The sequence below is a fragment of the Symphalangus syndactylus genome, chromosome 5 (genome assembly GCF_028878055.3).
Source record: "Symphalangus syndactylus isolate Jambi chromosome 5, NHGRI_mSymSyn1-v2.1_pri, whole genome shotgun sequence".
In the NCBI taxonomy this organism is placed as follows: domain Eukaryota; kingdom Metazoa; phylum Chordata; class Mammalia; order Primates; family Hylobatidae; genus Symphalangus; species Symphalangus syndactylus.
Genome location: NC_072427.2, coordinates 41393265 through 41418673, shown reverse-complemented (window position 1 = coordinate 41418673; position 25409 = coordinate 41393265). Strand labels below are relative to the sequence as shown.

Sequence of the window (25409 nt, the reverse complement as noted above, 5' to 3'; positions counted from 1 at the left end):
GCATATGAATGGATACTTGGGAGTGTGGCCTTGGGGGAGAACCCTGGCGGAGGCCACTGCTCCAAAAGGAGGTGGCTTTTGCTCCTCCCACCCCCACCCCTCCCCCTGGCCCCTCTCCCTCCATGTCTTTCTGGAGACACAAGTTAGTTTTTAGGAAGCTCACTCCTGCTTTCACTAATGAGAACCTGGGTCTGGAGAGAGACACAGGCCCATCTGAGAAGCCTCTAATCTAAGAGATCACCTTCAGCAGGGGACAGAGCCTGAGGGTATCCTGCTCTGGAAGCTGCAGTCACCCTGAGGTGGGACATGGGGCATGTCCCTCTGTGCACAGCTCCTACACCATGCAGTTCTGCGAGGCCAAGCACAGAACCACGATACCACGGGACCCAGAGCAGTACTCTGGACCTGTGGGGGTAAGGCGGGCAGCAGCCCGGCCTCCGGGGAAAGAGGGGAACGGAGGTTTAGAACCAATAACCCCCACCTTTCCCTGCTTAAGTAGCTCCACAGCCCAGACTCCCACACTCCAGACTGTGCATCACCTGAGAACAGAAACTGTGCCTTATCCTCCTTCTCAGCACCAAACATAGGCTCAGCAAAGGGCAGGGGCATGACAAATATTTGCTGGAAAGAATGACTGGACGAGAGAGGATGCAAATGTCAGTCAGCGTGGTCCTTCCCCCTTAAGGGCAGGAGCCCAGAGCTCAGGGCTCTGGCTCAGCTCATCATGATCAAACATGACCTTGGCAGCTTTCTGAACTTGAACTTCCTGTCCATGGGATGGAGATGATCCTTCCCAAACAACCTTCCCAGGACAGCTTTGAGGATCAGAGCAGGGCTACCTTGTAGCAGCCTATGGACTTAGCTCTTTCCTTCTCTCTTATTCCACTTGGTAATGTTAAGTGATTGAGAACAAACTCAATTCACCTCAATTTCCCCTCACATATTCAAGTGGTTGGAGGGTTTTTCTGTTTGATGGTTTTTATTTTTGTTTTCAGCCTATTTCTTTTTCTTTTTTATTTTTTCTTGTGAGATGGAGTCTTGCTCTGTCGCCCAGGCTGGAGTGCAGTGGCATGATCTCGGCTCACTGCAAACTCCACCTCCCGGGTTCAAGCGATTCTCCTGCCTCAGCCTCCCGAGTAGCTGGAATTATAGGTGCCCACCATTGCGCCCAGCTAATTTTTGTATTTTTTAGTAGAGATGGGGTTTCACCATCTTGGCCAGGCTGGTCTCGAACTCCTGACCTCATGATTCACCCACCTCGGCCTCCCAAAGTGCTGGGATTACAGGCATGAGCCACCATGCCCGGCCGTTTTCGGCCTATTTCTTAACCAGGCTACTATTTGATGGTTTTTATTATTTATTTATCTATTTATTTTTGAGATGGAGTCTCACTCTCACCCAGGCTGGAGTGCAGTGGCATGATCTCGGCTCACTGCAACCTCTGCCTCCCAGTTTCAAGCGATTCTCCTGCCTCCGCCTCCCAAGTAGCTGGGACTATACAGACGTGCCACCACACCTGGCTAATTTTTGTATTTTTAGTAGAGATGGGGTTTCACCATGTTGGCCAGGCTGGTCTTGAACTCTGACCTCAGGTGATCTGTCCACCTTGGCCTCCCTAAGTGCTGGGATTACAGGGGTGAGCCACCGCACCCAGCCATGGTGAAGCCTTTTTTTTTTTTTTTTTTTTGAGACGGAGTCTTTCTCTGTCCCCTGGGCTGGAGTGCAGTGGCGCGATCTCGGCTCACTGCAAGCTCCGCCTCCCGGGTTCACGCCATTCTCCTGCCTCAGCCTCCCAAGTAGCTGGGACTACAGGCGCCCGCCAACACGCCCGGCTAATTTTTTGTATTTTTAGTAGAGACGGGGTTTCACCGTGTTAGCCAGGATGGTGTCGATCTCCTGACCTTGTGATCCGCCCGCCTTGACCTCCCAAAGTGCTGGGATTACAGGCTTGAGCCACCGCGCCCGGCCGGCAAAGCCTTTTTAACTCTGGTTTCCATCGCTGTAAAAGTAGATGATTGACCGGCATGGTGGCTCACACCTATAATCCCAGCATTTTGGTAGGTTGAGGAGGACAGATTGCTTGAGCTCAGGAGTTCAAGACCAGCTTGGGCAATATGGAGAAACCCCAACTCCATAAAATATACAAAAATCAGCCACGTGTGGTGGTACACACCTGTAGTCCCAGCTACTTGGGAGGCTGAGGTTACAGTGGGCTGAGATCGGGTCACTGCACTGTAGCTTGGGTGGCAGGGTGAGATTCTGTCTGAAAAAAAAGATAAGTAAAACTTTCCTTTTTTTATTTTTTTGAGACTGAGTCTTGCTCTGTTGCCCAGGCTGGAGTGCAGTGGCGTGGTCTCAGCTCACTGCAACCTCCGCCTCCCAGGTTCAAGTGATTCTCCTGCCTCAGCCTCCCTAGTATCTGGGATTATAGGCACATGCTACCACGCCTGGCTAATTTTTGTATTTTTAGTATAGACAGGGTTTCACCATGTTGGCCAGGCTGGTCTCGAACTCCTGACCTCCAGCAATCCGCGCTCCTCAGCTTCCCAAAGTGCTGGTATTACAGGCGTGAAGCACCGTGCCTGGCCAACACCTTTCTTATGTATGTCAGCAGCCTTTTTAGGGCAATCATGGGAGATAGCAACTGTTATGTATTATAAACTCTGAAGCAGTGTATGAATACAACTACTGTCAGAACTCTGAAGCCCTAAATGGCTTGATAAAAAGCTAGAAGTCCGCCTATAATCCTGGCACTTTGGGAGGCTGAGGCAGGTGGATCACTTGAGGTCAGGAGTTCAAGACTAGCCCAGCCAAGATGGTGAAACCCTGTCTCTACTGAAAATACAAAAATCAGCCGGGCATGGTGGCACACACCTATAATCCTAGCTACTCAGGCTCACTGCAACCTCTGCCTCCCAGTTTCAAGTGATTCTCCTGCCTCCGCCTCCCAAGTAGCTGGGACTACAGACACGTGCCACCACACCCAGCTGAGGTGGAGGTTGCAGTGAGCTGAGGTGGAGGTTGCAGTGAGCTGAGATGATGCCCTGCACTCCAGCCTGGGGAACAGAGTAAGACTGTCTCAAAAAAAAAAAAAAAAAAAAAAAAAAAAAAAGCTACAGTTAGATCCAGTGCCAAAAACTACTAGCTCCAGGGTTTTGTGTGTGTTCTCCTAGATTCCTGGGCTCCACCCTTTCCTTCTTTTACCTCCCTCCCAGGTAGAACATGGGGTTAAAAATCTTTCAATGACTACTAATCCATTGAAAAAACAGTCAAGGACTACGTCAATTGGAATCGACTCAATTTCACTGCTTGTTAAGGATGAAGGAAATATTATCTTTTTAACATAACCGCAGGCCAGGTGTGGTGGTTCACGCCTGTAATCCCAGCACTTTGGGAGGCCGAGGCAGGCAGATCACTTGAGTCCAGGAGTTCGAGACCAGCCTGGCCAACATGGCGAACCCCATCTCTACTAAAAACATAAAAATTAGCCGGGTGTGGTGGTGGGTGCCTGTAATCCCAGCTACTTGGGAGGCTGAGGCAGGGAGAATCGCTTGAACCTGGGAGGTGGAGGTTGCAGTGAGCCAAGATTGCACCACTGTACTCCAGCCTGGGCAACAGAGCGAGACTCCGTCAAAAAAAAAAAAGGAAAAGAAAAGATAAGCACAGAAAACATTTAGGGAGTACCTACTATGTGTTAGGCACGTTATTGTGTCATCATTAAAGCTCATAACCTTGTGAGGGAAGGAAACAGAGTCACAAAGAAACACACACTCCTTGGCCGGGCGCGGTGGCTCACGCCTGTAATCCCAGCACTTTGGGGGGCCAAGGCGGGCGGATCACGAGGTCAGGAGATCGAGACCATCCTGGCTAACACGGTGAAACCCCATCTCTACTAAAAAACACAAAAAATTAGCTGAGCGTGGTGGTAGGCGCCTGTAGTCCCAGCTACTTGGGAGGCTGAGGCAGGAGAATGGTGTGAACCTGGAAGGCGGAGCTTGCAGTGAGCAGAGATCGAGCCACTGCACTCCAGCCTGGGTGACAGAGCAAGACTCCGTCTCAAAAAAAAAAAAAGAAACACACACTCCAAGGGAAGGCACGGGCTTTTCTGGGATGAGACAGCCATTCCTCTCTCTTAGGCTCCTCCAACTAAACTGCTGCATTTTCTCTACTACAAGCAGAAATGGAGACACACTGTCTTGGTTCTTGCATAAGCTGATAGCCAGATGGATCCTGCACGTCCAACAACTCTAATCACTGGGTTAAAGGCCAGAGACTACACAAGGCTAGGCTGAGGCTAGATGGGTCACTGAGGGCTTCTCTTTGTCCTTTAATCAGGGAGTAAGACCCAGTGTCCCAGGGAAAGATGGGGTCATATTTAGATCAAGACAGAAGACAAGGAAGTATGGCATGCCAAGAAGAGGTCTGCAGCCAGCAGCCCTGAGCTGTAATCACGGCTCTAGCACTGCAGGGAGAGGCTTCCAAGCCTGTGGGGTGAGGTTTCTGCTGCCTGCCTGCCCTGTGGGGTGCTGGACTGACTGGAAGACAGAGACCCCAGTGGAGCATGCATTGGCCACTGTCTCCATAACAACAAAGGGCTTGCTTTAGGGCAAACCACTCACCTCTGTGCTTCACCTTCTCCATCTGTGAATGGGAGAGCTGGGTGGACTCAATCCTCAATGCCAATGTCCGATCCTGGTTTCCTGGGGTCATTTGAAGGGTCCCTCAGAAGAACAGATTTAAGGGGATGGCTGGAAGGTCATGAAGATAATGGCCAAGGGCACCTGACCTCCCTCCAAACTCTTGCAGAGGCTCCCGCTCCCTCACCCAACCAGAGGCGAGGGAACTGGGGGATGATGGTCAAGGAGGTGGGGGACGGGGTATGGAATGGACCAGGAGCACATGCCCCTCTCCTGGCTACCCTGGAAAGTTGCCAGGGCAGTGATCCCATTCAACCTTGCTCACCTTGCTCCTGGAGCCCCTCCTCTGCCTGAGAGAAGGTGAAGGGGTGGGGCCTGCAATCCTGCAGGGCCACCTGGGTGGAGGCTGGCACAGAGGATGTGAGGCAGGGCAGGCCTGCAGCTTGAGTGGGGTGGCTCTGCTCCCTCCTCCTGACACCTTTGCAGGAGCCTTTATCCTCCCATTTTCCACCTTTCCCTTTCTCAGTCCCCTTCTGGCACTTGCCCTACTTCCCTCCTCTGACGGACTTGGCCTGGTTTCTCAGGGATGTTTGCCCTCTGACAAAGAACTCAAGATCCAAAGGCTTTATTCCAGACCTCAGGAAATGGAGCTTTGCGGGGCACGTGCAGGCAGGGTGGGGCGGAATGGTGGGCATGAGGGAGGCCTGGATCACCCCCCAACCCCCGCTCCCACCCCTGTCCCAGAACTCTGGACCCCATGCGGCCTGCACTCTTACCTTGCACTGATCCCCAGGGATGCATCACGTCAGGCCACACAGCCTGGAACCTAGGAACCTGCCTGGAAAAGCTCCAAGGTAAGTCACATCCCTTAAAAACACTGGCCAAGGCTGGGCATGGTGGCTTATGCCTGTAATCCCAACACTTTGGGAGGCCGAGGCAAGTGGATCACTTGAGCCCAGGAGTTCGAGACCAGCCTGGCCAACATGGTGAAACCCCTGGGTCTCTACAAAAAATACAAAAATTAACCAGGCATGGTGGTGTGTGCCTGTGGTCCCAGCTACTACTCTGGAGGCTAAGGTGGGAGGTTTAACTGAGCCCAGGAGGCAGAGGTTGCAGTGAACCATGATCACACCACCGCACTCCAGCGTGGATGACAGAGAGACCCTGTCTCCAAAAAAAAAAAAAAAGGAAAAAAGAAAAAGAAAAATGCTGGCTAGGCAGCAGCACCCAACGACGGTCCAGTCAAGATGACAAGCACCATCTCTGTTGCAAGGAGAGCTGGCTCTGGCCAGGGCAGGGGGGCATCAGGGGCTTCCCAGTGGCTCACAAGCATCTGTTTAGTACTGGCCTCACTTGTGTGCTTGCAGGGAGGGGATTACATGGAAAGACAGACAGCCTCTCCTGCCAACGGGGCAATTTCATCGCTGCTGAGAAGGGACCCCACACCAAAAGAACCCTGGTGGGGGCTGGGCACGGTGGCTCATGCCTGTAATCCCAGCAACTTGGGAGGCCAAGGCAGGCGGATCATGAGGCCAGGAGTTCAAGACCAGCCTAGCCAACATGGTGAAACCCCATCTCTACTAAAAATACAAAAATTAGCCGAATGTGGTGGTGCACGCCTGTAATCCCAGCTACTTGGGAGGCTGAGGCAGGAGCATGGCTTGAACCCGGGAGGCAGAGGTTGCAGTGAACTGAGATCACGCCACTGCACTCCAGCCTGGGCGACAGTGACACTCATCTGTGGGTGGGAGAAGTGGGGGGAAGAACCCTGGTGGTTCCCAGATGCCTAACTCCCTTTCAGAAGGGAAGGAACACTTTCAACTGCGATCAGGACTCAACACCTCTGGGGTAACAAGCTGCTTTCTGGAAAGAGAGCAGGACAGGGAATCAGGACACAGGTGCTTCTGACCCCAGCCAGGAAGCCCTGATCTACTGAAGGCTCCTTAACCCAAGTTCAGTCTAAACATGACTGTTCACTAAGGCCTTTCTGCAGAGGCCCTACACCGAGAAAAGCCCCCAGTCTGGCTGAGAGCGCCCTCTGGAATAGCTGCAGGGCTCCTCCTTCCCCGGCTCCTCCTCCACTGACTCAGGCCTGGGCCCTGCTTGCTAAAGCATGAAGGAGGCCCCCCCAGGGAAGCCGCAGGTGCAGGGGCCTTTAAATTATAGAGCAGCTTTCTTAGCCCCTCTCAAAAAGGCCCAGGCACCTTTGCTAAATAATTCACGACCTCAGGAAGACCCACTGGTTCTTGACACAGATGAAGTAGGTCAGCCCTCGGCTTGGCCCTGGGTGGGGGCCGCAGGGCTCAGAGCAGCTTCCCCACCAGCACAGGCAGGGGCTGAAGGCTGGGTGGCCTTGCCAGCTGGTCCGATACTGCAGTGAGGCAAGGGGCACAGCACAGGAGACAAGTAACCCCGGACTCCTCTGGGCACGAACACAGCCACCCTCTGGGGTCCAGGTAACTTGCCCACAGCCACCCTCCTGGCCAGGCTCTTCCTCCTCCTCCCTCACAGAACCTGGGTCGCCAGCTGACGCATTCACCAGCAGTGACATCTTAGACCCAAGCCGACCCATGCAGGACTGGCATTCAGGAGATGGGGTAAGGCGGGGAACGGTCACCTGAGATGCAGATGAGGAAGTGACCAGAGCCAGCCACAGCCACTTTAGTTTTGCTTAGAGCAAGGCTGGAGCAACATCTATTGGGAGGGGGGGTTCGGGGCCTCTGCTGTCCTCCCCTTCCAGGCACGGCTTTGGGTCTGAAGTGGGGTGAGGTACAGGGCAGCTCTCCCAGGAGTGGATGAAAAAACAAACAGTTAAACCCTGAGTTCAGCGCACCAGCCCTCCAGTTAAGTGTCGGAAAGGATTTCAAGCAACCTCTTCACAGACGAGGAACCCGGGACCCCAAGTCACAAAAGGTAAGACTGAGGGCCATGACGGCATCCTGACACCTGGCCCAGGCCAGCCTGGGCTCTTGGCACCACACAGCTTCCCTGAGCCTCACACCCATTTGCTCCTGCTCCAGGAATCAGAGTTGCAGCCCATAGACTACAGGGTGGATGAGGTTAACCCCTTCTGGGCAAGATTCTAGGTCCTAGCCTTCCCTCCAGCACAGCCTCACAAGAGGCACGCCAAGGACAGACACCACCTGGCAGAGCCCAACAGCCCAAACCTCAGTCCTCTTCTACTAGAGCGAGGCTCGAGAAGACCACAGGCCGTAAACGGTTAAGCCGGTGTATCACTGCCTTCCCCCAGGAAGGTCCCACCTGGGGGCCTGCTCTTGGTGTAGGGAGTCTCTCCCTACGCTGACAGCCTGGAAACTGAGGAAGTAAAGCCACAACTGCCGGGCCCTTAGGCAAGTCACTTTCCCTGGACTTTGTTTCTCCAGCTTACAAATGAGGGAGGCAGGAGAGGCTAAGCGAGCTCCCAGGTCCTCCCCCACCACCTTTACAGTCACAAGCCAGCTGCCAGCGGGCCAGGCCCACTTCACTTCCTTCCCCCGACTCCACATCTCTCTGGCTCTGCATTCCCAATGGCAGTCTGAGTCCACGGAAGGGGGAAGTAAAGGCCAGAGAGCAGTCATTTTGATTTTGTTTTATTTTGCATTTCATATATTATCCAGTTTCACATTCTCACAGGATCAGCAATGACAATAGCCGCCTCGTCTCCCAAGTCTGAAATGGCCAGACGGTCACAGCTGCGGCTGACAGTAAAGCACTGATATGCTCAAAACAAAAAACATTGCACAGTGGTTCCTTCATTTCATTTTCTTAAACAAATGCCTGACACAAAGGCGTACTGCTGAAGAATGGAAACCCTTTTCTTCTTCATGCCTCAAACTAAACATTAAACTTATCTGACAGGGCGAACGAGGTCGCTTTAATAATTAATGGTACACACATGAAAAATCCTTTATGATGCATAAATATTTTGTTACACAGGGTACAAAAATACTTCTCACGTTTTGGTTGGTTTCGAGGTTTGGAAAGAATGAGGAGCAGCGGCGGGCGGGGTGCGCTATGGAGAGGTGAACAGAACGGGCGGAGAGGGCTTTCTTACGACTGTTGGCCCATCCGAGAAGACAGGAGCGGAGGAGCCCCGTGTGAAATGAAAAAGCAAACCCCATCTATCTGTTGGGTGGAGGTGGGAGCTGAGCCTGGAAGCGTGTGGGGCCACAGGACTTGGGCCTCCCTGAAGAGGGGTGGGTGCAGGGGCGGGGTGAGGAGAGAGGGGCCAGGCAGGATGAACCACTGGGAGCCAGGACCTGTCGCTATGGTGACAGTGTGAGAACAAACTGTACACTCATATATACACAAGTGTAAGTGTCTTAACTCATGCCAGAAAACATGCAAAATTAAATGCCTCACTTCCTCGAGGGGGAGCTACAGAAGCAAGTTTGGGCGGGAGGTCAGGTCCCAGTGAGGCCTCGGAGCTGGATCTGGGTACCCCAGCGAGAAAGTCCCCATATCCTCTTGGGAGGCATTGGAGAAAGGCTTGAGGGTGTAGAACAAGGGGAGGGAGGGGAACAGGAAGCAGTCCACTGAGTCAGGCTTGGGATTCACAGTCTCTGGAGGGCAGCAGCTCTGTGCAGGCCACCCGGGGGCAGTGGGAACTCAGGGCGCCTGTCCCGGCACCACCACAGATTCCCAGAACCACCTCCCCGGTGACCAGACCTGGAGGGAGGGAGAGAGGCGGCCATGAGCAGAGGCATGGGACTAGAGCTAAAGCCAGGCCTGCTCTGGGCTCGGCTAAGCTCTTGAGACCCGGGGCAGAGGGAGGAACTACGGCCCTGCAGGGAGCCAGAGTCTAGGACACTTGTCCTGGGCCTCTGGGGCCAACACTTACTGAAGAACTAACAGAACTGACGGTACTTCCATCCTTGCTGGGTGGTGTCAGAGGAAGGGTACCAGCGCACCTGCAAGAGAAGCCAACATCAGGAGCCAGCTGTGCATCTCTTCCCTCAACAGGAAGCCAGGTAACCATGGCCATCGGTGTCCCCACTGGAGTCCTGGTTCTGTCACTGATTGGCTGGCACACGTTGGGCCAGTTACTCACCTTTAAGCATCAGTTTCTCTATCCGGAAAGTGGGAGTGCACTGCCTGATGTGCCTCCTCTGCAGGACACAGGTTCCAACGAAAGAAAGTCACGTAGGCGTCTCATACCCCAATCAGCCCAATCCAAATGGGCCACTATGCTGGCGGGAGCCCTGGCAGCTGGGGGCAGTGGTGCCAGCAACCCGCCCTTCCCCTTTACTGACACAGCACAGAATTCCTAATTCTGTGGAGGAGGAGGAAGAGAATGAGCCTCATACATTTTTGTTTGACTTCTTTGGGTCTCAGTGCCCTCATCTAGCTATAGGACAGAAATGATGAAGTCATATGTGGTTGTGAGGATCAGGTAAGACAGGATGTAAAGATACAGTAAGGCCGGGTGCAGTGGCACACACCTGTAATCCCAACACTTTAGGAAGCTGAGGTGGGAGGATCACATGGGCTCAGGAGTTCAAGACCAGCCTGGGCAACATAGGGAGATAATGTCTCTATTAAAACAAAACAAGGCTGGGTGCAGCGGCTCACGCCTGTAATCCCAGCACTTTGGGAGGCCGAGGCAGGCAGACCACCTGAGGTTCAGAGTTCAAGACCAGCCTGACCAATATGGAGAAACCCCATCTCTACTAAAAATACAAAATTAGCCGGGCATGGTGGTGCATGCCTGTCATCCCAGCTACTTGGGAGGCTGAGGCGGGAGAATCGCTCGAACCCGGGAGGCGGAGGTTGCAGTGAGCCGAGATCGTGCTGTTGCACTCCCGCCTAGGCAACAAGAACAAAACTCCGTCTCCAACAAAAACAAAAAACAAAAAACAAAACAAAACCCAAAGTCCGTGTAGACCCCAAGGGGTAGGACTCTCCAACATCAGTCCTGATTCTTCTGAGAAGCCATGGATGAGACCCAGCTGAGGCTCCCGTTTTGACCTTCCCACCCCCGCTGTGCCATGCCCTCCATCACGAGCCTCTAAGTATAGAGCTCTATAACATCAGGCGGGCGGCAGCTATCTGAGATCATCCTCACCAGTGCTTGGAAGCTGCCTAAACCCTGGCACTTGCCAGAAGGCCCCACAGAGCAGTAGCCCCAAAGCTGGGTTCCCAGAGACTGGTCAAGAAAATGACACATTCCCTCCTCCCTCTGGGCCAGTCATCTGGAAGGCAAGTATGCTGACTGCCAACACCGCAGGGAAGGCCGCCTGCCCCAGTTATGCACGGTGAAGCATGTCTGTCCCAGCCTGACCCAGGACAGGGAGAGGGGGTTGGCGGGGGCGAGGCAGGACAACACAGGACCTTGAGTTGGGGTTGGGAGATCAGCATCCAGGGAGAGGAGCCGGAGTCCCATCAGGAAGGGAAGGGGCAGCACATGAGCATATGGTAAGAAAGGAGTAGAAGCTGGACCTGCAGACAGCTCCCTTGAGGTTGGAGCAGGCAGACCCAGTTACCCACTTGGCTGCTGGGAACTCCTGCTTCCTGGGTAAGCCATGCCAGGCCATCTGGGGGCTCATGGAAGCTTCCTAAGAACCTGTTCCTATCCCCGCCAAATTCTAGGTGCTGTTTTGTACACCGCAGAATTCCAGCCACCACCTCCCAGGAGCTCAGCGGGAAGTTAGAAACCTGGCTGGACGCTAGCACTTACTCCACAAGAGAGGGACACGCAAGGAAACCAGCAATGCTGCTATCAGAGAAGCCGGCGGCTGGCACCAGCTCAGGGAGCCCCTTAGTGGGCCCTGACCACCGCCCTTCATGTAGCCTCCAGCTGGCGCAGCCCCACAGCAAGGAAGTCCCTGACGGGCTGGGTGTCCTGCAGGGCCGGACAAGGGGAGAACATGGATGACAGAGTGGAAGGAGCTCAGGAGGCCTGCAACCCAACCTCTTTCGCCACTGGGAAGCTGAGGCCTTGAATGACTGCCTAAGGCCGCCCTCAGCAAATCTGCTGGATCCTGCCCTACACTCCCGCTATAAGGTGCTGGGAGATTCCTGCTTCCCAAGCAGCGACTTTCCCTCCAGCCTGAGGGACTCCTTGGGGAGAAAGTAGAGGAAAGCTCCCATATTTGGGCTTGGGACAGCTGTGCCACTGAAGCAGACAGAATGCATTTAGAAGGGCTGCTTTTCCACTTCCTTCGGTTGCCTGGCATAGGCCAGTGGCCTGGGTCCTCTAGAAGCCGCACAATCCCTTCCTAGAGCTCTTCTTTCTGCTCCAGCTACAGGAGACCCCTGGGGGGCCAGGCCAGCAAGATAGGGCACCCGCAGGGTCCTTTCAGGGCCTCCAGTTGTGCCCAGGGGGAGCGGGGGCTCCTGAGAGTACCCCCCACAAGCTATAGTGACCAGGCTCCAAGAGGGCTGCTTCAAAACAAAGAGCGGAGGATGCAAACTCAGCCCTCTCTCAGATCCTGGGAGAGACCAGTTGAGAAGATATACCAGAAAGCAAGCAACGGGATGAACCTACGTAAGAATAAATATAAGGCCAGGCGCGACAGCTCACACCTGTAATCCCAGCACCTGTAATCCCAGCACTCTAGGAGGCAGAGGTGGGCGGATCTCTTGAGCCCAGAAGTTTGAGACCAGCTTGGCCACCATTACGAAACCCCGTCTCTGCAAACAATACAAAAATTAGCTGGGCGTGGTAGCACACACCTGTAATCTCAGCAATTTGAGAGGCTGAGGCAGGAGGATCGTGCTTGAGCCCAGGAGGCAGAGGTTGCAAAGAGTGAAGATCGCGCCACTGCACTCCAGCCTGGGCAACAGAGTGAGACCCTGTCTCAAAAAAATAAAAATACCTCAAAAAAGAAAAAAAAAGATATAAACAACCAAAGATATGGAAGCCTCACTCATCCGAAATTAAAACAATATTTAACCCAGATTGGTAAGTCTACACTTTGATCTTGTCATAGTTCTAGGAATTTATCATAAAGAAAACAAAACAATGGCTGGGCACAGTGGCTCATGCCTGTAATCCCAGCACTTTGGGAGGCCGAGGCGGACGGATCACCTGAGGTCGAGAGTTCGAGACCAGCCTGACCAACATGGAGAAACCCCGTCTTTACTAAAAATACAAAATTAGCCGGGCGTGGTGACACATGCCTGTAATCCCAGCTACTAGGGAGGCTGAGGCAGGAGAATCGCTTGAACCTGGGAGGCGGAGGTTGCAGTGAGCCAAGATCGCACCATTGCACTCCAGCCTGGGCAACAAGAGTGAAACTCCGTCTCAAAAAAAAAAAAAAGAAAACAAAAAAGAAGAAATGCCCAGAGAAGTACACACAAGGATATACACTGTCGTATAGCTATCAGTAAGCAAAACTGTATAGACAAACCAATTTACCATCTACAGGGAGCTGGACACATTCGTACAATGGTGTACTAGCCAGGTATCCAAAATGTAGAGCTACACTTACTAATATTTTTTTTAAGTCCTAATATTTAAGTTTTTTTGTTTTTTTTTTTTTTTGGTTTTCTTTTTTTGAGACAGAGTCTCACTCTGTCACCCACGCTGGAGTGCAGTGGCGCGATCTTGGCTCACTGCAACCTCTGCCTCCTGGGTTCAAGTGATTCTCCTGCCTCAGCCTCCTGAGTAGCTGGGGTTACAGATGCCTGCCACCACGCCCAGCTAATTTTTGTATTTTTGTAGAGACGGGGTTTCACCGTGTTAGCCAGGCTGGTCTTGACCTCCTGACCTCAGGTAATCTGCCCACCTAGGCCTCTCAAAGTACTGGGATTACAGGCGTGAGCCACTGCGCCTGGCCCTAATATTTAAGTTTTTAAAAGATTAAATATGTATTATAGTTTTTCTAAGATTCATACCTGTAGATTTACTTACACACCTGCCCCAAACTACCTACCGAACTGAAGAATTAAAAGTACAGGTTTTCTGGGGACTGGATGATAAGCCAAAGGGAAGAGAACAAAAACTGCCGGTTTTTTTCCATAAATGCAGATATGCTAATACAACAATAGCTCCTGCTCATGAAGCACCTCCCCTGTGCCCGATGCTGTTCTAGGTAGATTTCATATACTAAGTTCATTTAATCCTCACAAAAACCCTATGAAGTAGATGCTATTATCATCTCCATGATACAGATAAGAAAATAGAGGCAAGGGAGTTTATGTAACCTTAAGGTCACTAGTAAATGGGTGAGCCAGTTTAAGGGGGAGAAAAAGGCCATGGAAGACCCGCATATCCTCAGGTTGGAATGGAAAATGAAATCCAGTCTTGGAGGACCCTGGGATGCAATAGGACACTGAGAACCCCTGCTTTTAGGCCACCATCTTTCTGTGCTGAACCGCACTGGGCCTGCCATCCACAGTTGCTTTTGTGCCTCACCCTCTTTAAGGGGAAGATTCTATCAAAGGGTTAGAAGGCCAGGCAAGGTGGCCTCATGCCAAGACAGAGCAGGACCGAACAACCTCCAGGACCCCTCCTGCAGGTCTGGTCTCTGCAGCCACGTAGCTGTGGAGGCCTGGCCGGGCTACTGGCAAAGGGCATGCAGCTGGGGTAGAGAACAGAGGTACTTGTTCTCATCCCCTTGTCCTTCAGCTACTACCTTCTCCTGAAGTCACCTCCTTGCCCCCAGGCACGGAAAAACTCAGTCCTTCTATTGGTCCTTTGGGTTCAGAACAATTCACTTAATATCAACAGTGTCCATACTTCCTTTAGACACTTTTATCCCCTATCTCTGGGGCAGCACTGTCAGGGGGCAAGCAGTAGGGCTGTTGGAAGGAAAAAAATAAAATGTTCTTAGTCGGGTAACAGTAAAACAACCTGTTTTACTATTGAGGAAATGGCTGCCCAGAGAGTTTGAGTAGCAAGGACAGAACAAAAGACTCCCTGCTCTAATCTCTTCCCATTAGCCTGCCTCCCCAAAAACGCCACTATCCTTTGGGGTGGGTGGCCTCTATCCCAGTACCCGTCCAAGGAAGGCCAGAAGGCAGGAACTCAGGCACAAAGAGGCCTCCAGCCTCAGAGAGGACCCAAGGGGACCCAGACAATAATGATATTAAATAACATCACAATCATCTGCACTTTCACAGCACTCCCTCCATGCCATCATGCGACTCCATGCCATCATGCGAACAACACACCTATCAAGTAGGCATTAACATCACCATTTTACAGAAACACAGAGACGGTGGGTAATGTGCCCAATGTCCCACAGCTGTTGAGAACCAGGATTTGGGCCAGAGTTGGACAGCTGCAGAGTGTGGATGGGGTGGGAGAAAACTGGGAGGGAAGCCAACAGGAGGAAGGAAGCCCTGTGGCGTGGAGCTCAGGGCCAGAGAGCAGTGCCACCCCCAGCTGGCTGGGCAGAGGTGCCCTCTCTGATTCATTTGACAAACTCATTGTCCCTGGCTCCCAACCTCTGTCACAGCCTAGCAATTCAGAGGATAGGGCAGAACCTCTCCACCTGATCTGGTCTATCCCTCTCATTTTACAGATGGGGATACAGAGGCCCAGAGGTGAGGATCATGTAGCCAACTGGTGCTAAATCTGGGATCAGAGGTGAGGAGCCCAGTGAGGTGGGAGCCTGCGATTCCTTCCAGTGCCTCCGAGGGCCTTGCAGTTAAACATTCGCTTGACCTGAAGCATCAAGTCACTGCCCAGGTCAGGGTAGACAGGATGAGCTTCCCTGCTCCCCGCTCTATTCCAGCCACAGAACCCAGTTTGCAGTAAATACCCAACAATTCCCTCCAGGGGAAGGTCTTTACCACCTTCCTTATCCTCTGATCAATTTTCGAGCTATTTGTGGTGCTCAGCTGGGGAAGAGTGCCAGGGTTAACCACAATTCTGCCCTCAGTACAACTGAACATTGCGGAGCCAGGGAGCATTCCCCTGCTGGGGAAAACAGTTTGCTAGGGTAGCAGCCCCTGAATCTGAACTTTCCACTTTGGAACTGGACAAACCCAGGTGTCACTGAGCCCCTGGAAGAGCCTGAAAATGGACATACACACAGCTCTCGGGCAGAGCACCCGACTCCTCCCGCCTCAGCTCTGGCTCCTGTGAACCCTCCTTTCTGGCTTCTCCTGCTTTCCTTCCTCATCCCCTCCTGCTCCCCAGCCAGGTCCCAGCAACCTCAATTCTCTCCTTCGCAGCAGCACAGCACACCCTGGCTGGGCAGCTCTTCCTGGGGATCAGTGCTCATCACCTGGCTGGTCAGAGGTTGAGGTGGGCTCAGAAGTGCCCCCCAGCCCCTTCCTGTGGCTGCCTAGCCGCATCTTGTCACTGCCACTGTAAGGCACCCCACTGCTCCCCAACACACACAGAGTGGGACGAGACCTCCCCTGCATAGTGCTCCAGTGACTTGCACTTGTGGCTGAGTCAGACCAGAGGAAGTGCCTGCATAGCCAGGGGAAAGCCTGACCCCCTGCCTGCCCATTGGGCACCCCCAGCCCAGCACCCCACACAGAGCCTTCCTGGCCCTGCTCTAACAGCCCCGACTCTCCCCAGAAGCATTCACTCCCTGTTTCCTGCCCGGTACAGGTTCACAGTGGACAGCATCCAGCCTTCATGGAAGCGAGAGCCAACACTCAGTGACCTCTCAGGGTGCTCTAGGTTACATCCTAGCACTCAGTAGTCACTTCGTCTTGATATCTAACTTTCACAACAACCCTAAGGCAGATTATCTGATCATTCCCATTTTTCAGATGACTAAAAAAAAAATCAAGGCACAGCAATCTGTAAGAGCTTGATGAAAGGGACAGGAAGGGGCAGAGGCAGATGGTCTGGCTCCAGAGACCATACCCAGGTTAGGACTGGAATCATAGAGAATCATAGTCCCATCGCCATGGGGGAACATAGTCGGTGCCTGGGCAGGGGTGCTCGGGGCCGGGGAACCGCAGCTGGGCTGCCTGGCATCCTCCCCGGGAACTCGTGGGTTGTCTTCTCCCTCTCTGTCAGATCCTAAACCCAAGGGCAGGGACAAATAGGTCCCTGGGGTCTGGGCTTTCAAACCATCAAGGAAGACAAGAGTTCTGCTGCAGCTCTGGGACAGCAGCGGCCAAGTGGCCAGGCACATGCAAAGTCTGGCCAGCCAAGAGCCCTTGTTCTTCGCCCTCCCCAACCTTAAAGGGCTTACCTGAGCGTGGAGGGCAGCGGCAGCAGCAGTGGCAGCTGGGTAGGTGAACGCAGCATGGGAGATGGCTGGGGTCAGCTCTGTGGTGTACAAAGGGTAGGGAGCCCAGGCCTCTGGGGATGCAGGGATCAGAGCAGCCCCCATCAGGTCATCTACAACAGGAGACAATGGCCTCCATCATCAGAGCACTTGCCTCCCCTTCCAAACAGAGAAGGGGACCCAGCACTATGGTTGAGCCATATGCCCCACACTGAGGCCAGACCACTCCCAACCACAGAGGACCCCAAGACCAGGCAAGGAAGCCACGTTAAATTGGCCTGTCATGGTGTGCATCCTGCCTGCTTTCAGGCAGGCCTCAGCCCGTCTCAAATGAGAAATTAAAGAAGGTTTCAGGGAAGCTGGAAGCCCTGGCAACTCAGAAATTCTAGGAAGGCTGCAGGGGAGGGAGGAAAACCAGGTGTTTCAAAAATGGGTGGCCGTGGACACAAAAAGCCTCCTGGAAAAGGGGCTTCCCTCTGCAAGAGCCTGCAAGTCTGCCCCGAATGCAACTAAATGAGGGCCTGCCAGCTCAGAGTGCCACTCACATGGGTCCCGTGCGATGAAGTGTGCTCCTAGGGCGGGGTGCACGTTGCTGGGATTTGGAGTTGCCATTAGCTTGCTCTTGGCCATCTTGGTGTTGGCTTTGGCAAACTCTAGCCTCAGAGTCTGTGGATTTTCGGGATCAAAGCGAATACCCTACATGGGTAGAGAAAAGAAGAGAAAGGCTTACTCTGAGGGACCCAGAGTGTTAATGGCAGAGAGTAGAGAAGAGCTCCATAAACAAGCTCGCCTGGAAGACTTGCCCACATGGTGGCTGAGGCAGAGGAAAGGCAACTCAGGCCTTGAGTAACGGCCTTTGGCACAGACAGTGTCTCCAAGGACTCTGCCCAGGGATGGCTGGGAAATAAGATACATCTGCACACCCACTGCCTAAGAGGGCTGTGGGTCAGAGAAGACCTGTTCTCCACCTACTCACGTTCAGCGCATTCTTGGCCGCTTCTGCTCCTGCCCGGCTGTCAAAGATCACAAAACCAACAGGCTAGTAGGAAAAAGAGAGAACACCCTTATATCTCTCCCAGCATTCCACCTCTCCCTCCAAAATAACAACAAAAAAAGAGTATCATCTATGTGGAAACAGTATTTGCCCTGCTGATGAGAATACAATAGGAAAAAAAGCCCCCCAAAACTCCAGCCCACATCCTCCCTGTTCACTGGAACAGCAGTTTAACATGCACCAAAAGTCACGTCTCCCTCTCCAGGAATACCCTGTGGGAAATGATGCCAACAGAGCTTAATTCCACTGAATTAAACATCACCCTTTTAGTAAAAGTATTGTTTTTAATGCATGCAGATAACTAAAAGCAAGTCCCAGTGTTTTCCCCAGCAAGAAAGGGGACACCAATGTATCAAGGGCATGGGAAGACTCCGGTTCTATCAAGGAGCAATAGGTTGAAAACTGCTCCAACTTCATTTTCCCAAGGATCAGTCTAGACCCCAAATAGCCCCCGAAGGCTAGCGGGCCCTGGCCTCCTTGTATTAAAAGCTAGAGCTCAATCGTGCCATTGCACTCCAGCCTGGGCAACAAGAGCAAAACTTCGTCTCGAAAAAAAAAAAAAAAAAGCTAGAGCTCAGCTAACTGCTTTACTGTCCTCAGCCAGCGGGGCTCCCAGATTCCTAAGAAACAGACAGGGAGGACCAGGAGCTGGCTGGGCTCAGATGGCCAGTAAAGGGACAGTGGGACCTACAAAGGTTGCTCTGTCAGAAACAGGACAACAGGGAGCAAGTCTCTACCGCCAGATGCCTCTAGATTAGGGAAAGGTTAACAGGCCCTTGTTTGAAGCTCAGCAGTCAGTCTGGGCTGGGAGGAAGAAAACCCTAGGAGAGAAATTACCTGTCTTGCGGTGAGCTTGATCAGGGACCCTTCATACCCCTGAGGAGAGAGGTGGCTGTTACCGCGGAAGGTCAGAAGCGTGTGTTGTGCTAGCCCAGCGCTGCCACCTCATCAGCCCCCGCTTTCCCCAGGGCTCCCCTGAGTCATTCTCACACCCTTCTCCCTGTCAACATCAACCCACCCTGACCTCCACCACTGCCAAACGTCCACCGCCCTGCGTTCTGAATCATGCGGTCTAGCACATGGGGTGGGCATCACGCGGCAGCACTCATCACTTTAGGCAGAAATTCCCATTTGCTCCAATAACTAGTAACCCGAGAGCACAGACCTTACCTTTTAAGTTTTCTCATCTGCAAACTGAAAAGGCTACACTGAATCTCAAAGATTCTTTATATAACCACATATATTTAAAGATTCTTACTGTTAGCTGGGCACCATGGCTCACGCCTGTAATCCCAGCACTTTGGGAGGCTGAGGTGGGCAGATCACAAGGTCAAGAGATCCAGACCATCATGGCCAATATGGTGAAACCCCATCTCTACTAAAAATATAAAAACTAGCCAGGCATGGTGGAGGGTGGAGGCATGGAGGCAGAGGCAGGAGAATCGCTTGAACCCAGGAGGCGGAGGTTGCAGTGAGCCGCACGCCACTGCACTCCAGCCTGGGCAACTGAGCGAGACTCCATCTCGAAACAAAACAAACAAAAAGGCTGAGTGCTGTGGCTCACGCCTGTAATCTCAGCACTTTGGAAGGCCAGGGCGGGCGGATCACGAGGTCAGGAGTTCAAGACCAGCCTGACCAACATGGTGAAACTCCATCTCTACTAAAAACACAAATATTAGCCAGGCATAATGGCGCGTGCCTGTAATCCTAGCTACTTGGGAGGCTGAGGCAGGAGAATTGCTTGAACTCAGGAGGCGGAGGTTGCAGTGAGCCAAGATCACGCCACTGCACTCTAGCCTGGGCGACAGAGCAAGACTCCGTCTAGAGGAAAAAAAAAAAGATTCTTACTGTCTCCATTTAACTGGCGAAGAAACAGAGGCTCAGAAGGCAGCATGTGAATTCACAGAACCAGGACAGGGGCTGGACCTGCCCCCACAGCTTCTGCCACACCTTCCCGCATCATCCTGCTGCCCTGCCCCACCCCAGATTCACTCCCGATGCTTCTCCAGGGTCCCAGGCTCTACCCAGGGGACGGCTGGGTCCTGACTCACCTTGAACGGCCGGAAGAGCAAGTAGAGTTCTCTGGGTTTAATGTCCACAGGGAGGCCGCTGACAAACAGTGTCCGGACCTGGAGAGAGAGAGCAGTGATCAGGGCCAGGCTGCCCAAGACGGACAGGGATGACGACAGCTCTTCCTTCAGGCAGGCAACTGGAATCCTTCTAGAGCTTAGAGGAAATCAGCCTTTCCTGGGCCTCCTTGGATACCCAAGGCAAACTAACATTGTTTCACAGCACTCCATTTCTCAAAGCCCTTTCCTTTCTCTGGATACATCCCAGAGGCATCGTGCAGCGTCTGCCGGATGCCTCTGCACACAGACTGAGTCTGCTGGTGAACAGAGGCAAAAAGAAAGCCCTGTTCAATAAGGGTACAAACCCAGCCCAGCATGCCTTTTTTTTTTTTTTTTTTTGGAGACAAAGTCTTACTCCGTTGCCCAGGCTAAACTGCAGTGGCGTGATCTCAGCTATTTTCTAGATGATACCCATGGCCTCCTGGTAGACAGCCTCCAGTCTGGTCGAGGGGAGGAGCAAAGATGTAAAGGAAACAGAGTCCCATGCCCACTATGCCCTGCAGTGATTTCAACAGAGGGCCCAGCACTTTCTCATCCATCTCCTGCTCCTACATGAGATGTGGGACCTTCAATGGCAAGAAACACCTTATACTCCTGCCTCTCTCCCTGCTCTTAGCATGGTGATGGTACTAAATGTTGACTGAACAGGGTAATGGGTAAACAGTCACTATGCTGAGTTTTGAAGAACACGCCAAGATCTTGCCAGCTTCAGGTGAAGCATTTGATGCTGAGTTTTTTTTTTTTTTTTTTTTTGAGATGGAGTTTCGCTGTCACCCGGGCTAGAGTGCAGTGGCGCCATCTTGGCTCACTGCAACCTCTGCCTCCCCAGTTCAAGCGATTCTCCCGCCTCAGCCTCCCATGTAGCTGGGATTACATGCATGCACCACCACACCCAGCTAATTCTTTGCATTTTTAGTAGAGACGGGTTTCACCACGTTGGCCACACTGGTCTCAAACTCCTGACCTCAAGTGATCTGCCCACCTCGGCCTCCCAAAGTGCTGAGATGACAGGATTGAGCCACTGCGCCTGGCTGATGCTGTGAATTTTGAGCATTGCCCCCAACATGGTTACAAGCCAGGTCTAAACACCAGGTGTCCATCCTGTGACTGTAGCCACTGCTGCTATTTAAACGCTGCTGGCACCGGATGCTAAACTAGCAAGCCCTGATCAGCCAAAAATTGTGATGGGGGAGGGGAGATTTTCCATAGCTTAGATCCATTCAAAACATTTTTTGAAACTGTGGCTTCCTGAATAATGAAAAATGTGAAAAAGCAGAGCGTCCCTACGCACTTCACTCCTGCTCTGGGCCACATCTCCTCCCGCAAAGCCAAGCACAGGTCTTCTGAACTCACCGCTGCAGATTTTAGAAGTTCACATGCCTCACCCCATCACGCGGCCATTCTTGAAAGCATTTAGTTGCCCTACAGTGGGCCACATCCCCTTCTTGAGAGCTACCAAAGAACTTGCTCCACTCTCTAGTGATGGCCCGCTGACCCCAGACAACAGCCTTTCTGAGACGATGGCTTTTATCAGTGGCTTGTCTCAGGAAGCTGGAGTAATGTTAGGCGAAACTACACCCAATGCACCCAGAGAACTCAACAGAGCCAAGAATGTCAAAGGAAACCAGCCAGGATAGCTGCTGGTTACTGGTGTCACCACTCCCACCCATGCAAGAATGACTCTCAGCCATGGTGAAGACAAACCTCACGTGAGCTTTTGCCAAACCCATTTAGCAGAATCTTGGGCCGCTTGGGACGCATCTTCTCCCTTGGGACACGTCTTTCCCTCAGTAGAGGCACCACTATACCAGCCTCTGTGCCCGGGCTTCGAGTGATGGCACCTCACACCTCACAGCCCTGGCAGCTCATGTCCCACGGAGACACCACTCGAATTCTGCTTTGTTGTTGGCAGCATCTGGGGGTCTGGACAGCCAAGGCTCCAGGATGGGTGAAACCGAGCTCCTGACCTGAGCCCAGCAGGCCTCTCTGCCCTTTGATGTAAGGGCCTTGAGTTGTGCGTGTGAATCCCCAAGCAGAAGTGACTTGTCCAAGGTCACATGGCTTGTTCTTTAAAGGCAGCAGACCTGGAACTCAAAACCCAGGCCTCGGCCAGGTGCAGTGGCTCATGCCTGTAATCCCAGCACTTTGGGAGGCTGAGGCGGGCGGATCACTTGAGGTCAAGAGTTTGAGACCAGCCTGGCCGACATGGTGAAACCCCATCTCTACTAAAAATACAACAAATTAGCCAGGTGTGGTGGCCCATCCCTGCAGTCCCAGCTACTTGGGAGGCTGAGGCAAGAGAATCACTAGAACCCAGGAGGCTGAGGTTGCGGTGAGCCAAGATCGCACCACTGCACTCTAGCCTGGGCAACAGAGTGAGACTCCATCTCAGACAAAAAGAAAAAAAGAAAAAAAAGGCCGGACATGGTGGCTTACACCTGTAATCCCAGCACTTTGGGAGGCCGAGGTGGGTGGATCACCTGAGGTTGGGAGTTCAACACGAGCCTGACCAACATGGAGAAATCCCGTCTCTACTAAAAAATACAAAATTAGCTGAGTGTGGTGGCACATGCCTATAATCCCAGCTACAAGGGAGGCTGAGGTAGGAGAATCACTTGAATCAGGAGGCAGAGGTTGCGGTGAGCTGAGATTGCACCACTGCACTCCAGCCTGGGCAACAAGAGCAAAACTCCATCTCAAAAAAAAAAAACCAAAACCCAAGTCTTCCTACTACACGCCCAGCCTGGAAGAGGTGATGGGTGCTCTGGGTGCTGGGAAAGGACGACAGGACCTGAGCACCAAGCCCTCTGGGTAGCTCAGGGTCTGCCCCCAACACCTCACCCCCAGAGGATGGGCCAAGAGTGCAGCCACCAGTGCCCTGATAGAGGGACCTAGACCAGTACCACTCCCTTCTCTCCTCCCCTTCCTCCCCAGGAAAGCAGGACATGATTTGGGTCAAAGACCCAGACCAGAGCAGATCCATGGAAACCTCTGCTTCAGTTCTCCCCAGGGGCCACACATTTCACCCGGGCTAATTTTAAACCCTCCCTCAAATGGCTCCTTTCTGGCCAGACCTCCCCAGAGGCCTCTTAAATAGCAAGTTCTCAGCACAGAGTTTCCTGCTTGGGGTGGGGTAGGGTGAGTGTAGGGGCTGTTTCCTCATCCCGGCTCAAGACTCGTTTCCAGGATTCCCTCTGGGCCCGATGACCCTTTTCCTCAGGGTTCCATCTTTCAGGTTCTATAGAGTCCAAAAGGCTACCCCACAGCTCCCATCCTGTCCCTGGCCAGCTCTCAGGTGGTCAAGGCAGTCACGGATGAGCTGGCGGGCCCCTGTCTGCCTGAGCACAGATGCTCTGTGGGGAACAGTCCGGGAGGCTAAATCACAGCAAGTGTGACCCCCAAACACCCGCCTTGGTTCCTACTAGATTCCAGCCACCCCAGCAGATGACATCTTAAAGCCCACCCCCTTGTACAGACAAGGAGACTGAGACCCAGAAAGACTCAGTGATTTGTCAACGGCACACAGCTGTTTGTGAGGCACACTCTGCTGTTTGTGAGGGCAGGGGGAGCGGCACAGGGCAGCCTCATCAGCCTCATGGGTGGGTAAGTGCTGCCATCCGTCCACTCAGTATGACACTTGTTTAGAATGACAGCCACACCAGAGTGAGGAGGGCAGAAAAAGGGGAAACTGGCAAACCAGGAGCAGGGGAAGCGTGGGCTCCGCAGGCTGACCAGCCACACGTGGGGAGGAACAAGAAGTTCCAAAGCCACCCAACACCTGCTTCCATCAAGCCCGCCCAGCCCATCCACTCCAGGGCCCCGACAAGCATCCACAAGGCTGCCTGCACTGCCCCCTTGGCTCCCCCCTTCCTCACTCCTTAACTAAAGGTATCCAGCCTTCAGGTCTTTCTGGAGTCCTCAACTCCCCTTTCCTTCCTCTGAAGTCCCATAGTGGCCATTAGGACCCCTCGCCTTATAGTTCCCAGCAGTCTGAGGTACCCCTCACCTTGACTACAGAAAGCCCTAGAGACAGGAACGAAGCCTCAAAACATTTCCATCTCCCAATGTCCCTAGAGTCTGTCTAAGCACTGGAGACCTCCCCCATCTCTACACACCTCAGTCCCTGCAGAGAAGAAACTCACAGCCAGAGACCAGATGTGATCAAGCATGGCAGAACGATACCATAAATGGCAGAGAGGGCTGGGCATGGTGGCTCACACCTGTAATCCCAGCACTTTGGGAGGCCAAGGAGGGTGGATCACTTGCGGTCAGGAGCTTGAGACCAGCCTGGCCAACATGATGAAACCCCGTCTCTACTAAAAATACAAAGTTAACTGGGTGTGGTGGCGCACACCTGTAGTCCCAGCTACTTGGGAGGCTGAAGCACGAGAATCCCTTGAACCCGGGAGGTGGAGGTTGCAGTGAGCCGAGATCATGCCATTGCACTCCAGCCTGGGCAGCAGAGTGAGACCCTGTCTCAAAAAAAAGCAAAGAGAACACGCCTTAGTTGCACTGGAGTTTGCTTCCTAGCTTCATGCTTGGCCTGAGGAAGCCACTTCATCTTTCCAAATCTCAGTTTCTTATTTATATTTATTTTTCATTTCTTTTTTTTTTTTTTGAGATAGAGTCTCGCTCTGTTGCCCAGGCTGGAGTGCAGTGGCACAAACTCTGCTCACTGCAACCCCGTCCTCTGGGTTCAAGTGATTCTCCTGCCTCAGCCTCCCAAGTAGCTGGGATTACAGGCGCCTGTCACCACGCCCAGCTATTTTTTTTTTTAAGTAGAGACAGGGTTTCACCACGTTGGCCAGGCTGGTCTCCTCACCTCAAGGAGTTCCTTGAGGTCAGGAACTCCTGACCTCAAGTGATCCACCCGCCTTGGCCTCCCAAAGTACTGGCATTGTAAGTGTCAGCCACCATGTCTGGCCTCTTTTTTTTTTTTTTTTTTTTTTTGGAAATGGAGTCTCGGTCTGTCTCCCAGGCTAGAGGGCGGTGGCCCTATCATGGCTCACTGCAGCATCAAACTCCTAGGCTCAGCCTCCAGAGTATCTGGGACTATAGGTGTACACCACAATGCCTGGCTAGCTTTTCCATTTTTGTAGAGATGAGGCCTCACTATGTTGCCTGGGCTGGTTTTGAACTCCTGGGCTCAGAGAATTCTTCTGCCCTGGCCTCCCCAAAGTGGTGGGATTACAGGTATGAGTCACCATGCCTGGCTTCATCTTCACAACACAAACACCATCTACCTCCAAGACTGAGAGCTCACCTTACTCTCCCCGTTACTTGTGAGAGCAATAAAATGCTGGCTTCATTCAGGGCTCCTGCATTTACCTGCACAAGGACCTCCCTCATCAGGTGCCATGAGCCACTTATTAAGGTTGTCGACTGAAGCTGGATTGGGTCCAGGTCAGACTGAAGCTGGTAATGTGGGTGAGATGTCCTAAGGTGG

The 25409-nt window shown here is 52.8% G+C and overlaps 1 protein-coding gene across 4 annotated transcripts in view; it reads right to left on the bottom strand.

Moving 5' to 3' along the window:
- Positions 1–8211: 8211 nt before the first annotated feature.
- The window catches only part of RBPMS2 (RNA binding protein, mRNA processing factor 2), a 48712-nt gene continuing 31514 nt past the window's right edge, over positions 8212–25409 (bottom strand). For 2 of the 4 annotated variants that reach the window (XM_055278158.2, XM_063638990.1), the window contains exons 3-9: positions 19886–19963; positions 18672–18710; positions 17757–17819; positions 17326–17476; positions 16745–16893; positions 9478–9547; positions 8244–9305 (exon numbers count right to left, since the gene is read on the bottom strand). In XM_055278158.2, the coding sequence (XP_055134133.1) occupies positions 9485–9547; positions 16745–16893; positions 17326–17476; positions 17757–17819; positions 18672–18710; positions 19886–19963 (543 nt within the window). In that variant the 3' untranslated portion in view covers positions 8244–9305; positions 9478–9484. Of the gene's footprint in view, positions 9306–9477; positions 9548–16744; positions 16894–17325; positions 17477–17756; positions 17820–18671; positions 18711–19885; positions 19964–25409 lie in introns of all 4 variants that reach the window. The other 2 variants (XM_055278157.2, XM_055278159.2) reach the window with 2 other exon arrangements.